The sequence below is a fragment of the Symphalangus syndactylus genome, chromosome 15 (assembly GCF_028878055.3).
Source record: "Symphalangus syndactylus isolate Jambi chromosome 15, NHGRI_mSymSyn1-v2.1_pri, whole genome shotgun sequence".
Classification (NCBI taxonomy): Eukaryota; Metazoa; Chordata; class Mammalia; order Primates; family Hylobatidae; genus Symphalangus; species Symphalangus syndactylus.
Window position 1 is genome coordinate 90790896 of NC_072437.2, and position 16736 is coordinate 90807631.

The 16736-nt window shown below is 43.4% G+C and overlaps 1 protein-coding gene across 1 annotated transcript in view; it reads left to right on the forward strand.

Annotated features, from left to right (window-relative positions):
- Positions 1-16736, forward strand: part of ATP8A2 (ATPase phospholipid transporting 8A2) — a 695753-nt gene that overhangs the window by 98074 nt on the left and 580943 nt on the right. The window contains exon 2 of the mRNA XM_055244084.2: positions 8654-8798. Within this exon, the coding sequence (XP_055100059.2) occupies positions 8654-8798 (145 nt within the window). The remainder of the gene's footprint in view (positions 1-8653; positions 8799-16736) is intronic.

Below are 16736 nucleotides of genomic sequence, written 5' to 3' on the forward strand. Positions count from 1 at the left end.
AATCCAACCATATGAAAAATTACTCTGAGTTGAGTGTTTGAAACATAGCTTTTCTTTTTTTTTGTTGTTCTTTTTGGTTTTAGATATGAAATACATTTCCTTAAAAGCACATTTGTCTTCATTTAATTTACAGGATAAATTTAATACATCTACCGTATAAAATGGGTTTCGAGGAACAGAAGCCCAGTGTATATTGCTGTACTTATTGGAAACAAGGCTTCAAATTACAGTGGCTCAACTTTCACCCACTGTGCTGGAGCCAACTAAGTTGTAAATAAAGTATCACCAGCATGTGTCCCTGCTCACATGCAATGACACCTGCAATGCTCTGCTCTTTCTCTGCACAGCCAAATCATAATCATTCTTATAAGCCTACTTCAAATGGCTTCCTGAATGAAATCGCCCTGTTTCTTTGGCCCCCATTGAGACTGGCAGCCATCTTTGTGCTTTGAATTTCCACATTTCTTGCTCTCTGTTGCTGTAAAAATGGAAGCTTATGCCCCTCTCCCTACCCACTACTTCACAAAATGCCTTCTATCTAGGAGGTGCTCAGTAACTGAATGCATTCCACACCCAACAATATTTTAAATCATAAAGAATCCATGGCCTGTTACTTTTCTTTTCATCTTCTCTGATCTGAAAAAAAGAAAGAAACCAACAAGTATTTGCAGTAATAAGAAATCCTGACCCATCAGTGTCGCTTTCCCTTCGTGTTTATTTCTTTTGAAGTCTTGGGTAGAAGTGGATTGCAAATGCTATATTTGGAGAGGTGCAGTTTGTGCAAAGGAGGGTCTTGAAAAGGCCTTCGAAATGTGTCTGCTAAGGCTAAAATAATCACATTTTGCATTTGCACAGCATTTTCATTGTGTCTGTTTGATTAGGAGAAATAATCAGCCCAGTGCTTCCTCAGTGGCTGAACTGCTTTTGATGTGCCTGTGTTCTGAAGGATTATAAAACATCTTTGTAAATATGGGGCAAAGGCTATAGTCGAACTTGAAACTCTTTTGAGGAGCGGAATGTATGTGTACATGCATGCACACCTGCCTCATGTTACGAAGGCTTTGCAATGACTGCACTCTTTTCCTAGACATTTTTCTGGGGGCAAAGAGAAAACTACCTTTACATACTTTTCAAGTACCTAAAACATTAGAAAAAAGACATAACCAACTTCTTAACTCATGTAATAACAGTTTGAATACCTATGTTTACCAGGAAATTTCAGCTAATAGAAATTTAAGTGATTATTTCCTTGAGATGGGAGTTGGGATATAATCAGGCTGTGAACTGCAAAAGAACTTCGTTTACGTAAGGGCTCAGCAAACCATGGCCTGTAAAGTAAGACTGGGTTTTACGTTTTTAAAGATGTGTGAGGAAGAACAAGAAGGAGGGGGAGGAGGAGGAGAAGAATAAGAATAAGAATAAGAATAAGAATAAGAAGAAGAAGAAGAAGAAGAAGAAGAAGAAGAAGAAGAAGAAGAAGAAGAGGAGGAGGAGGAGGAGGAGGAGGAGGAGGAGGAGGAGGAGGAAGAAGGAGACTATGAGACAGAGACCATATGTGGCCCACAAAGCCTAAAATATTCACCAACTGACACTTTACAGAAAAATTTGCCAACCCTTGATTTATGGCCAACCCTTGATTTATGTAATCGATTTCTATTTTGCAGATGAAGAAACCAAGGCTCAGATGATAGCCTGCTTACCTAAGCTCACAAGAAGCAGCCTGTTCTATTAAAGGAGAATCGGATTCAAGTTTCTGCAGATCTGGCTTCTAATCATATCTTTCATTTGAGCTAATATGGTTTTGTGACTGATAATAAGGTTTCCCTTTTGGCTCTATCGTTCTAGAGTTCACAGAGAAATGTGTGCAATGCAGTTCTAACACCAACTACCTGGAGTGAGGTCAGACTTTACAGGTTAAGGGCACAGTCCTCTAGAAGATTGTCCATGCTTCAATGATCAGCTGCAGGCTGTGGGGTTCCCAGACCACCTGCACATCTGACCAACTGGCTACACATTCAAGGGTTCCTACTACTCCTCAAACAACTCAGAAAAAATGCTACACTTATGGTTACAGTTTTATTGCAAAGGACACAAGTCAGGACCAGCCAATTGGAGACACAGAGGTTGAGATCTGGGAGAGTCCTGAACATGAAGCTTCTGTGTCTTCAAGATGTGTCACTTCCTGGCATATTGATGTGAATCACCAACCTGGGAGCCTCCCCTGAGTTTCAGTGTCCACAAGTTTTTATTGGGTTTTCATTATGTAGGTATTATTAATTGGATCATTGGTCACATGAATTCAACCTCCATCCCCCTTTCCCCTCCCCAGAGGTTGGAAGATCAGGCTGAATCACCCAGCTGAAACCCCCAACCCTCTAACCACATGATTGGCCTTTCTGGGATGGCTGGACCCCATTCTTAAACCATCTAGCAACCCACCATGAGTCATCATCTTAAAAGGAACTCAGGTGTGCACAGAGGGGCCCACCATGAATAGCAAAGATGCTCCTATCACTGCAAAATTCCAGGGATTTAGAGGCTCCCTTACAGGAACTGAAGACAAAGACCAGACATTATTGCACAACAGTGTCCAAGCAGGGTCTGACTCCACCTTGACTTTTCATTCTGTGCGTAAGGAGCACAGTTACAGACTGACTGATGTGGGACGGCCTGCGTGACTGGCATTAGGAGGAAGACGAGGGTGGCCCATGTGGCTGTTGTCAAGAGGAAGATGAGGATGGCCTGTGTGACTGGCATTGGGAGGAAGACGAGGGTGGCCTGTGTGACTGGCATTGGGAGGAAGACGAGGGTGGCCTGTGCGACCGGCGTTGGGAGGATGATGAGGGTGGCCTGTGTGGCTGGTGTAGGAAGGAAGATGAAGGTATTTCTTTCCGAAGTTGTTTTTTTTTTTTTTTTTTTATTTTTGGAGATAATGAAACCTCTTTGCCAGGGAAATGGACTAGATGTGTCTCAAGCATCTTTTGGATTTTTAAACATTTCGAATTAAGTTAGGGTGAAAATACTGCAGTTTGGAGTGAAGGATTTTGTTTCTGTGTTACTTAAGGCAATGAAACAGTAATAATTTGCCCTTATGTTAACTCTTCTTTTGTGTTTAATCCCTTATTTGAAGTTCTTAACTCCCTGACCTATTTAGTTTATGCTTTTATTTATGTATGTTACATAAAAGTTATCATAAACTAATACATGCATACATATTATAATATTTAATATATTGGAACAAATTTCAAAAACCTGTCAGCATTTTTCATTTTCTTCCCCAAAACCATCTCCATGGAATTTGTTTATGTAATGGATAGAAATTAGGTGTTGTCCTCACTTTTACCTGCTCCCCTGACAATGTGAGGTCCATCATTGTCCTTGCTTCCTCACTAGTGACTTCCACATTCTTATTGCCACACACACATTCCAAGTGAGTGAAACGATGAGGAATTTGAGTCATTCAGTAAAATGAAAAACATGACCAATCATGTGGTTAGAGGGTTGAAAATATGAAAATATACATTTTGTACAATGAAGTGAACAAAGTGCATGGAGGAGACATCAACCAGAGAGCTAGAGCTGGCAGAAGGTGAGCTGCTGAGTGAGTGTCCCTCCCCTTCCATCCCCTCATGCTTCTGTGGGTCACTGGTGTATCTACTGTAACTGATCTGCTCTCCTCTGCCCTTCCCTGTTCTTCACCTGTCCTCTTATTGCTGGTCTCTGGTGGGCATTCTCCACCATCTCTCTTGATTTCCTAACATTCTGTTCTTTCTCCAACCCCAGGCAGAAACTCTGAAGGCAGGAGGAGGAGGACAGGGGTGCTTATCTCATTAGTCTTGCACTTCCCACCCACTTTGGGGCTTCATCAAAACCTACTGGCCCAGATGTTGCTGTGAAGACTTTCCTCTGCCAGATTCAGCCTCCTGGGCCTGGGTTGTAGCATTTAACAGCATCTGTGCTAGATTATCTAAAATCCTGGGCACCTGGTGGTGATCTACAGGTGAATAGGAATTTGTCCCTCCTCTTTAACCCTTCTTGCTTTTCCATCTTATAGGGAAAAACAGGTTCTCTGCATACTGCTTTACCATACTAGTTAAGATATGTGGTTATGAGAAGTTTATAGAATGATCCAGTGGTGGCTCATGGAACCCAAACCCCCTAATGCAGCTAGGATCTCGGAGAGGACTGGACCTAGGACCCAAAAAACTGCTGCTTCATCTCTATCTAAAAAAAAAAAAAAATCCTTTCTCTGCCTCCTGGTCCACTCAGAGGGTAGAAGATGGCCATCTAGAGACCTGGTGTGTATATGTTAATAGGTCAGCCACATGCAGAAATGGTTCCTACTAGTTCCCATGTCAAAGTTCCCAGAAGAGAGACCCTTGGTGGCCCAATTTAGACCAAGTAACCATCCCTGGTCCAAAGAGCTGTAACAAGTAGATGGGATTGCATGATATGACCCAGCTGATGGGCTCCCTGGCTTGTATGAGGAAAGAGGTCTGATTCAAGGAAGACAGAGAAGGGAGCAGCTGGTTCAGCGGCTGGGTAGGTACCTTTAAAAGGCACCTACTACATTAGCCTCTTATGTATTCATTTGACATATTCTTTCAGACTGTCTACTGTGTGCTAGGCATGATCCGGGGCATTCTATCCGCGGATAGAGCTGTGAGAAAGATGAAGTCTCTGTCCTCATGGCCTTGACCTTCCACTGTCTTGTCTGCATTTCCACTTTGCAGGGTGGGGGCAAATTTAGTGCTTTTCTCTTTGCTTACTCTTGTTCTCTCAGTTCTTTCCCTTCCCTTTGGTTTCCTTCTCAACTAATAGATATTTATTGAACTCTCACTCTCTGCTGACACAGCACCTGTTTAAATGGTGGAGGTGTAAGCATATACTCATTTTATGTGGTAGTATTTGCAAAATGCATTAACTCAGAAGTATCTCATGAAACCTTAGTCATAATTTGCTTTGCTGTAGATGGTATAATGTTTCCTTAGGCAATATGTTTTCCACATATTTTTTTTTTGAAAATATTTTTTTTTTCTAATACAGGGTTAGGTTGAGATGAGGCCACTGAAGTAGAAAAAATTTATCTGAATCTTAGGGACAAGTGCAGGGTGGTGTAACTGTTTCTACCTAGGAAAAAATCCCAAGGTTTTCCCTGTTGTGGTACAGAAAGCTGTGTTGGCCTGAAGCATGCTAGGTAGGTAAGTAGGAGATATTATTCCACTTCATTCTGTCATCACTATTTACTCGTGTCAATAATTTTTTTCACTCCAATATTTGTTATCCAACATCTACATTCTTGTTTGGAAAAGTTATTGTTCCTGTTATTATTTCTATCAGTGATTTTTTTTTGTCCCAGTCTTCTTCAAACCTCAGTGGTCTCGCGTTTCTTCCTTTTCTGGTGCACACATTTAAACCTTACCTCCCCAGAAATCTTGCAGAGTTTTCTTTCTTTCTTTTTTTTTTTTTTGGTAGAGATGAGGTCTTGCTATGTTGCCTAGGCTGGACTCGAACTCCTGGGCTCAAGGCCTCCTCCCAACTTGGCCTCCCAAAGTGTTGGGATTACAGGCATAAGCCACCGTGCCCAGCTCAGGGTTTTCTTTTGAGATATTTCTCATGTCCATCCTTTTATCCTAACCTCCATTTAATTCATGCTTTTATCATCTTGCTTCTAGATTGTAGAATTAATTTCCTACTTGGTCCCCTTATCTAAAAATTCTCCTCTCCTGCTGTTCCCCCTTTGCCATCACTGCCAGATGCTCTTCTCTCCTGCTCAGAAACTTCCTGTGGTCTCCTGTGACCTTCAGGATGAAGTTCAAGCTTCTTTGCTTGGCATTGAGTCATCCACAGTCTGGCCACAGGCTATTTTTTTGGTGAACTTTATTTCTACTTTTTCCCAATTTGGACCCTCAGGGTTGATTTGTTTTTTTAGTTGGCCCCGATACAATTTTGTCTGCTTGGGCCTTTGCTTAGGCTCTTCTTGCCCTTGCCCACAATGCCCTTCCCTTTCCTACAATGCCCTTCCCTTTCCTAATCCACACCTCACCCACATTGCCAGGCTCTTCTGTCTGTACTCAGAATCTATTGACCACCTGCCCTCCCAGCACAAAGAGGCTGCTGACCTCTGAGCCTCCTTAGCACCTTTGGGCCCACTCTTAGTCACACACTGGTAAGTAACCATGGTTACACCTTCATGCCTTAATTGAGGGAACATTTTCAAGGGCAGAAACCTGATCTTTTGTTTTTGTGTTCTCAGCGGCATCTAACAAGTGATCCTGACAGGGTGCTCATCAGCATCACTTAGTGAGCTTTAGAAACAAAACACAGTGACCACAGAATCTGAGCGGGCAGGGCCCAGGAACTAATACATTGCGAAAGCTGCATTGATAATACTAATGCACAGGGGAACTGAGAGCCGCTAGGTGAGCAATGAACCACTTTGACCATGCACTGTTCAGTGAACCCAGCCTGTCCCTACTGTCCTGGAGCTTGGGCTCCTGGGTGCAGTGAGACAGAGCATCCATAAATAAAATCAGGTAATGATGATATCTAGGACTGTGGAGGAAGATAAGGCAGAGTAAGTGGGCAGAGAGAAAAGCAGTGCTTTCATATAGGCTAGCTTCAAAAATATTCTCCATTTGTCTTACATCAGCAAATGCTCCAACACCTGGCCTTCCCTGATTGAAGTCTGGGAGCCCCAGCTGGTGGGCCAGACAGTCTGGAAGAAGGGATTCTTGCTCTCTGCTGCCGCTTGTTGATGAGTAGAGGACCAAGCAGTGTCCCATGGAGCCAGAAAGACCCCAGAGAGTGGGAGGCTGGAGGGAAGGAGGTGAGGGATCGTGTCTGAGTGAGGAATAGCCAGGGCGCTGTGGGCACACGCAAAAAGCAAGAGGAAAACTGGAGTGTGCCTGGCCTGTGACCAGGCACCTGGCTTGAGTTCCGGAGCCTGCACCCACTAGGCGTCCCCATCTAGGTGAAGGGAGAAGCCTTAGCCCACTTCAGACTTAACTCTTACTTAATATTCAGAATAATATGTCAGCTTTCAGTAAACGAGTTTACATTTCGCTTGTCCCTTTCTTAGGATAAGGATTATCATCCTTCTAATCACTTTAAAAAGATGATGTAGCCAAAAGTTTCTCTTTCAAAGTGTTTCTCTATGACAGTGAAAAGTATTCTTTGTAACAGGGAAGTGAAGGTTTACCTGCGTAAGATGTCAGGTTTTTTTTTTTTTTTTTTTTTTGAGACGGAGTCTCGCTGTCGCCCAGGCTGGAGTGCAGTGGCGTGATCTCAGCTCACTGCAGGCTTCGCCCCCCAGGGTTCACGCCGTTCTCCTGCCTCAGCCTCCCACGTAGCTGGCCCTACAGGCGCCCTCCACCTTGCCCGGCTAATTTCTTGTATTTTTAGTAGGGACGGGATTTCACCGTGTTAGCCAGGATGGTAGATGGTCTCGATCTCCTGACCTCGTGATCCACCCGCCTCGGCCTCCCAAAGTGCTGGGATTACAGGCAGGAGCCACCGTGCCCGGCCAAGATGTCAGTTTTTTAATAATGTGCAACGTCCGTTTCTTTGATAGTTGGAAAGCGTGGCGGGTATTAGAGGGCGAATGTATATTTAAGAAAAACAAGATAAGGCTTCATCTGTAGAGTATTAATTTTTCTGTGATCCTTTACCTCAGACGCCTCTCCTCTGAAGGTCACTTCTCAAGCTGGGCAGCCCCTTCTAACAAGGGATGCTGCCTTGGAGTTGGAGATGAGGTTAAGATCTACGTGCGTGTACCAGTTTCAGTAATAACTGGATCCTTCTCTAGGTCTAGGCTGGAAGGTCTCAAGTGAAGGTTATTGCGGGGCGGAGGTTTGGGTCCACCCAAAAAGGCTTGACCCATAGGACTGAAATCAAATCTTGAGATAGGCTGGCTTGCCACGTAACCACAGAAACAGTAATTTAAGCAATAAAATGAAAGCTCGCGCGCTGGCCCAGAGCTGGGATTGGGACAGCTATTGCACTCAGGTCTCCAGGTGCATGTAGGGAGAAGAGCAGCGGATTCCTTGCAGACAATGGTGGGAGCGAGCTCTTCACCCTGGGGTCTGGGAAGCCCATTTTTAGCGCCCAGAGTTGTGCTTTCGCCATCTCCTTCTGCGGTGGCTGCTTGTAGGGCGCATTCCCGTTGCTGCTGTCTCTGTTCCTAAGGAAGATCAAAGGATCCCAGAAAACCCGGTTCCAGAGCTCAGTCCCCGGGACTAGAGGGTACGCTCGGCCAGATGGCTGGGGATGCCGCTGGCCTTGGCGCCCCCGCCGTCCCAGCGCGGTCGCCCTCCCCGGCCCGGCAAGCAGCTTGGGCGTCCAGCCCGGCCCGGTCCCTGCAGGGAGGGAGCGCAGGAGCTGGGGGCGGCTCTCCCGGGGCGGCGCTCGCTCCACAAGCGCCGGGGGCCGCGCGGAGCGTGGGCGTGGGCGGGGCCGGGGGCGGGGCCGGCCGTGGCTGCGGCGGCGGCGGCGGCGGCGTCTCCAGGGGGAGCCAAGGTACATAGGCGGCGCCCGCCTCACCCGAGCATCCTTCCCCGCCGGTGGCCGCCCGCCCGCGGCCCGCGCTCGCAGCCTCCCGCCTGGCGGTTGACTTCTTTGTGTCGTATTCTCTGCCTGCGCCCTGTCTCTGCAGGACCTGTTCGTTCTTCTTTGGGCTATAAGAAGGCAGAGGATGAGATGTCCCGGGCCACGTCTGTTGGAGACCAGCTGGAGGCACCCGCCCGCACAATTTACCTCAACCAACCGCATCTCAACAAATTCCGCGACAACCAGATCAGGTAGGAGAAGGCGGCCGGCTCGCGCGGAAGGCGGTGGAGTCACAGCTAGGAAGGGGCTCGCCCTCCTGCGCGGGGCTTGGCCGCGCACCTGGCCGGCCCCCATCCGTCTCCCCCAGAGCCTTCCCCTGCCCCCTCACCACCCCACTAGCCCGCGGTGCAGCCCCGCGCTTCCAATAGGGTCATGCGAATGCAGCCCTCACCGTCCTCTCCTGCGCATCCTTTCTGCGCCCAGCCTGCCTCTGAGCCCTGAGAAGTTTTCACTCTAATGTCACCGACAAAAATGAGATCTCTGCTCTTTTCATCCCTGGGCTTCCTTCCCGGAACCCCTTTCTAGCCTTGTTTTAAACCAGTTGATAGCCCTCTTTAGCAATTTTTAGACCATACTATGGGGGACGTGCTTCATAAGGGAATCCCACAAGTCACAAGGACTCACATTCAGTTCTCAGTGGTCCACGACAATTGTTAAGAGGTCTTCATTTGCTGGGAAACTTTGCCCAGAGTTAGCAGAAGGATGGATAGAAGCTAGCGTTTAAATGTCCACTTTTGCTGGCCGCTATGTCACACACTCTGGCTATAGCAGCTTAGTGAATCTTCATAACCTCTTGAAGCAGGCCAGGAGACTGGAATATAAAGATGCTAAATAATGTACCTATAGTCATACAGCACCTAAATGGCAGGGCTGGAAATTGAACCCAGCCTGTCTGACTACTAAGGATAAAATTTTTTTCTGCTGTGCAAAGCTAGTTCTTTAGCACGGGTGTTCGTACATTTTCAAATTTCATTAAACTTTCAGGCTTCAACAACTTTGCATCTGGGAGAGACTTCAGAGGATATGGTTCTGTGAGCTGCTCAGAACACCATGCTTGGGTGTAGAGAAGTTCAGTGATTTATCAGGTTGCACATAGATTATTGACAAACCTTAGTTCCAATCCAGTGTTCTTTTTTGCTAGACAAAAAACTTTGTTGTTATATGTTTAAGTATTCCACTACTGCACTAACTTGTACAAACGACTTAGCCTGACATCTTTATTTAGAAAGGTCAGGCTGTTGGACATTATTGGGGTAGAATAATGGTGCATATTATATGGAGGTGGAATTTACACTTCTGAAAGGAGTGTTAGATTATGCAGCTTTATTTTGGGTTTTAAGAATGACAGTTGGGCATATTTTGTACTTAAAAGTGTAACTTAGAAGAATAGCTGAGTCCCCATTTCAGAATGTGTGGGCTTCATTTAAGATACAGAGCATCAGCCACAGTGAGTTACCACTTCACAAACTCCAATCAAAAAGACAAATTACAAGTATTGGCAATGATTTAGAGAACTTGGTACCCTCACATTGCTGATGGGGATGAAACACGATGGAGCTGCTTTGGAAAACAGTAAAAATGATGGAGCTGCTTTGGAAAACAGTTTGGTAGTTCTTCAAAAGGTTCAATGTAAAGTTACCATATGACCTAGCCATTCTACTCCTGGATATGTCTGCCCAAGAGAAATGAAAACCTATGTCCACACAAAAACTCGTACACATATATTTCACAGCAGCATTATTATGAATAACCCAAAAGTGAAATAATCTAAATGTCCATCAGCTGATGAATGAATAAATAAGATGAAGTATATCCATACAGTGGAATATTATTGGGCCATAAACAGGAATGAAATATTGACACATTCTACAACGTGGATGAGGCTTGAAAGCATTATGCTGAGTGGAAGAAGCCAGTCACAAAAGGCCTCATAGTACATGATTCCATTTATATGAAGTATCCAGAAGAGGCACATTTATAGAGTTATGAGGTAGATTAGTGGTTCCTGGGGCTGGGGAAGACAGAAAAGGTTGGGGGGAAATGGGGAATGACTGTGAATGTGGATGGGGTTTCATTTTGGGGTGATGGTTGCACAACTCTGTGAATTTACCTAAACCATTTGGAATCCTGCACTGCTCATGTAGTTCCATTTCTTCACACCTTCTCATATGTGTTTCTATTGAATTGCTTTCAAAAAGATGATTTTCTAAAAGATATATACCATATAAGGATATGGGATTTGAAGAGCTACTTTTCTTTTTAAACTTTAGTGTGTTTTCAAGTTGTATTTTTGCTTAATTTCTATTAATTCCTTTGATTTTGTTATCCATTTGTGCATGCTTAAGGCTGGGAGAAAAAAATAGAGGCCTTTGTTTTTCTCTAAATTCTTTTGTTTTAATGGAAGGTAAAGTTTTTTTTTTTGGAGATGGAGTCTTGCTCTGTCCCCCAGGCTGGAGTGCAGTGGTATGATCTTGGCTCACTGCAACCTCCGCCTCCTGGGTTCAAGTGATTCTCCTGCTTCAGCCTCCCAGGTAGCTGGGATTACAGGCGCCTGCCCAGCTAATTTTTGTATTTTTAGTAGAGACGGGGCTTCACCATGTTGGCCAGGCTGGTCTCAAACTACTGACCTCAGGCGATCCACCTGCCTCAGCCTCCCAAAGTGCTGGAATTACAGGCGTGAGCCACCATGCCCAGCTGGAAGGTAAAGATTTTTAAGAGCACTGATAATGGAGCTTCACTACCTGTTCTGTAATCAAGACTGAAAGCTGACCCAGACTGATTGTATTATTAGTCAGAGGGATTCCGAGTAGTTGCCTGCTGTGCAGTTTCATCTGTACTGTTTTGAGAGAGGCAGAGTAAGATGGGGATGTACAGTGGGTTGGTGAGGAATAAAGTAGGCAGTTACCAACTATTGTATTTAAAGCTTTATATAAGTATATAATTGAATTAGTTGAAATATATTAAAATTCATATAATTTCTGAGTTCATGGCTTATACTGTGAGCGTAAGTTTCTGCATGCACTGGATAGGGTCTAAGAAATTAAAATGTGGTCCTTGATGTTCTTTAAAATGGCCTTTGAGTATTTGGTTCGCCTTGACTCTGTGTTTAAATAGGAATTGCTAATGGTTATCAGTGACTTGTAGTTCATTAAAAAATTGATTATAGGCCAGATACAGTGGCTAACACCTGTAATCCCAGCACTTTGGGAGGCCAAGGTGGGTGGATCACTTGAGGCCAGGAGTTTGAGACCAGCCTGGCCAACATGGCAAAACCCCATCTCTACCAAAAATACAAAAATTAGCCGGGCGTGGTGGTGCTTGCCTGCAGTCCCAGCTACTCGAGAGACTGAGGCACAAGAATCGCTTGAATCCAGGAGGCAGAGATTGCAATGAGCCCAAATCACACCACTGCACTCTAGCCTGGGCGACAGAGCAAGACTCCGTCTCAAAAAAAAAAAAAAAAAAAATTGATTATAAAGCTTCTTAGCATTATGGTTTAAGGATTTTAGAAAACGTCAAGCCATGTTATTTTAGCACTTTAATGTTACTGAACTCAAGTTTTATGATAATATTGATTTTTAAAAATAAGACCTTTTATCTTGGCCATGAATGTTTGCTAAAAGTTAGTGAAGCTATTCAAAGGAATATTTTTATAAAAGGATAAATAATTTGTTTTTTAATATAATTTTTCTGGAGAAAAGGTTAATGGTTTTCTTAGAGGCAGGGGCATGGAGAGTTTATCCCAGTTCCTTTGCCCCTAAATTGAGCTTTTTGAAAAGAAGGGACCACATGGGATAGATGAGGCTCAGGCTAGTCTGCTCAGGGCTGTCTGACTTACCTTATTGTACTCCTTGACAGGCCTGGCCTCTCTGGAACAGAGTTCTCTCCCCTACTTTCCTCAACCCTAAGCCGGTTTTGGTTTGAAACCCTCTGGATCATAGCAGTTGCTCTGCACTTGCCTTTCTGGGCAGCTGGCGTTTGACTAGGAATGGGAGTTTGATGCAGAGGAAGGGAGGGCAGTGAGGGGCGGCATGCTATCATTCAGGACAGGAAGTCTATGGGCCAAGGTTACTGGAATGGAATTGACGTGACTGAAGAAAGAGGGTGGGTCTGGGGAAATGCCTAGAAAGCAGGAGTGAGGTCCCCTCTGGGGTCCACTGTGGCCTTAGCAGCCCCAGGGGAATGCACTACATGAGAACTCCAAATTCTGGCCAATTCCTTAAATTTTTGGGAGGGACTGTGCTATGTATATAGATGTCTCACCAAACCTTGTTCTTGTTCTTGACACTGAAAATACCACCAGTGTTTGATCTGAAGTCTGTGGTAGGTTTATTTTCATTATTGAAGCCAATGAATTCAGATTATCATAATGATGGAGAATTATGAAGTAGTCTTTTTCTACTAGGGATTGATTTTCTAGGACCTTAACTAGGAGAACAATAACTTTCTTCATCCTCTAGAAATGAATAATAATTAATGGGATTCAATGTTTATATACATCTGTAAGATTATGTATGTGTCCACCTAACAAGATCTCCTTTTCCCGAAGTGTACAATCATATCTCGTTTCAAATGTTTTAAAGCTTTTAGTGCATAATTCAGCCATCTAAAGTATACAATTCAGTGATTTTTAATATATTCATAGAGTTGTGCAACTATCATCACAGTCAATTTTGGAACATTTTCATCACCTCCAAAGGAAATATTATACTCTAGCCATCATCTCCCATCCCTTCCTCTCCCCACCTCTAAGGAACCACAAATTTACATTATATTTCTATAGATTTCCTTGTACTGGACATTTTGTATAAATAGCCTCATATCCTTTTAAGTTAAATATTAATGCTTACAAAAGCTCACTATTTAGAGGAAACTGGTGGTGAATTTTTAATTTTATATATCTAAATTTTCAAAACTGTTTAAAGTTAAAATGTTTTTTTACCCAGAAAAACCTTGAAATAATGTGCTGATCAAAGGTATGAGCAATACTTATGTCATCACTATCAGACATACGTAATCTTTCTATGTGATTATCAGCATGCCATTTGAAATAGTGAATTTCAAAGCCATAAGGCAGTTTTCTTCAATATTTGAAATGAGGTCTTCAAAGCTAGTTAGGAATGTTTACAGTTACTCAGTTTTGAATGACTCATTCATTTCAGGTGGGCGTTTTAGCTAGCAAAAACTTCATTACAGTGATAACTTGAGCTTTGTCAGGTTACTGCATTTCTTCAGGTTGGTTTGCCTTAAAGGAAAATTACCTCATATAAATTTTTGATAAATTTTTGTTGGCCTTGCCAAGGTAAATTTTAAATAGAATATTACCTTTACAGGGCCGGGCGCGGTGGCTCACGCCTGTAATCCCAGCACTTTGGGAGGCCGAGGTGGGCAGATCACAAGGTCAGGAGATCGAGACCGTCCTGGCTAACATGGTGAAACCCCATCTCTACTAAAAATACAAAAAATTAGCCGGGCGTGGTGGTGGGCGCCTGTAGTCCCGGCTACTCGGGAGGCTGAGGCAGGAGAATGGCGTGAACCTGGGAGGCAAAGCTTGCAGTGAGCAGAGATCACACTACTGCACTCCAGCCTGGGTGACAGAGCGAGACACTGTCTCAAAAAAAAAAAAAAGAGTATTACCTTTACAGAAAAAGGAATTGAGCACTGTATACTAGGTTGGTACAGTATCATTGTTTATAATATTAATGCTGAGATCCTAATTTTTTTTTTAACCTTGTTTTTGGTTGTTTTGTTTTAACTTATATTTTAGGTTTGGGGTATGCGTGCAGGTTTGTTATGTAGGTAAACTCATGTCATAGGGTGGTACAAATCTTGTTGTACAGATTATTTCATCACCCAGATACTAAGCCTAGTACTCAATAGTTATTATTATTATTATTATTATTATTATCTGAGACGGAGCCTCACTCTGTCACCCAGGCTGGAGTGCAGTGGTGCAGTCTCGGCTCACTGCAACCTCTGCCTCCTGGGTTCGAGCCTCAGCCTCCTGAGTAGCTAGGATTACAGGCATGTGCCACCATGCCTGGCTAATTTTTGTATTTTTAGTAGAGATAGGGTTTTGCCATGTTCACCAGGGTGGTCTCAAACTCCTGACCTCAGGTGATCCACCCCCCTTGGCCTCCCAAAGTGCTGGGATTACAGGTGTGAGCCACTATGCCCGGCCTCAATAATTATTTTTTCTGCACCTCTTCCTTCTCCCACCCTCCACCCTCAAGTAGGCCTCAGTGTCTGTTGTTTCCTTCTTTGTGTCCATGAGTTCTCATTATTTAGCTCCCTCTTGTAAATGAGAATGTGCGGTATTTGATTTTCTGTTCCTGTGTTAGTTTGCTAAGGATAATGGTCTCCCCCTGAATCCACGTTCCAGCAAAAGACATTATCTCATTCTTTTTTATGGCTGCATAGTATTCCATAGTGTATATGTATATTTTCTTTATCCAGTCTGTTGTTGATGGACATTTAGGTTGATTCCATGTCATTGCTATTGTGAATAGTGCTTCAGTGAGCATTTGAGTCCGTGTGCCTTTATGGTAGTAGGACTTATGTTCCTCTTGGTATATACCCAGTAATGGGATTGCTGAGTTGAATGGTAGTTTGGTTATTAGCTCTTTGAAAAACTTCCAAACTGCTTTTCACAATAGTTGAACTAATTTACACTCTCACCAACAGTGTATAAGTGTTCCCTTTTCTCTGCAACCTCACCAGCATATGTTATATTTTGGCTTTTTAAATAGCCATTCTGGTGGTGTGAGATGGTATCTCATTGTGGTTTTGATTTGTATTTCTCTAATGATCGGTGATAGTGAGCATTTTTTTCATATGTTTGTTGGCAGCATGTGTGTCTTCTCTAGAAAAGTCTCTGTTCATATCTTTTGTCCACTTTTTAATGCGGTTGTTAGTATTTTGTTCTTATAAATTTGTTTCAGTTCCTTATAGGTGCTGGATATTAGACCTTTGTCAGATGCATAGTTTGCATATATTTTCTCCCATTCTGCAGGTTGTCTGTTCACTCTGTTGATAGTTTATTTTGCTGTGCAGAAGCCCTTAAGTTTAATTAGATGGGATCATAATTCTAAAAGAATATTTTTGTCTTAAGGAACAAAAAGAACAAAATAATCTTCAATAACCGATTTGTCCATGAATACTGGGGACAGATTATATATGTGGTACTAGATCCAATGTCATTGAGTACTGTGAGGATGAAGAATTCTCCTCTAAATGTTTTAATGCTACAGAATTTATGTAGGATCTGGTCTTAATGCACAAGCTGCTTACAATTTAGCAAAGAAGCAATACCGGCATCCTAGTTAGAATCATAACTTTTTTTTTTTTTTTGAGATGGAGTCTCACTCTATTGGCCAGGCTAGAGTGCAGTGGCGTGAACTCCAGTCACTGCAAACCTCTGCCTCCTGGGTTCAAGCAATTCTCCTGTCCCTCAGACTCTCGAGTAGCTGGGATTACAGGCACCTGGCACCATGGCCAGCTAATTTTTGAATTTTTGGTAGAGAACGGGGTTTCACCACGTGGGCCAGGCTGGTCTTGAACTCCTGACCTCAAGTGATCCATCTGCTCTGGCCTCCCAAAGTGCTGGGATTACAGGCATGAGCCATGACGCCTGGCAGAATCATAACATTTTTTGGTTTATGTAAAGATCATTATCTTAAAAACCAAGGTTACATAATCTCTGATTTGAGACTGCTGTCTTTATCAAGTTTGGCAAAGGTAAAAGTATTCCTTATCAAGAGTAATTGCTGATGTTGAAACCAGTCTCAAGATTTTCCTTCTGGGTATGCTGCTTTTTGTTAGAAGCAGATATACTTGGTTAATTTCCAAGCCAGGCACTGTATTTTCTGAACGTGAATGGCACAACAATCCTGAGTTCTTATTTTCGATGTACCAGCAGCAATTAATGCCACAGAAGAGTCTTGTAATGAGAACCGTTATCAGCTTTACACCCCTGGACAAGTCTTTTGAGGAATCCTGCAGATGAAAATATTGGAATTGGGGGAGCTTTGGCATAGTACATTCCAGGTAACCATTCATTGAATGTGTGAGCTTTCTTGAAGAGTATTTTTAGAAACAGAAAAGCCTGTCAGCATTGGGCCAGTTTTATA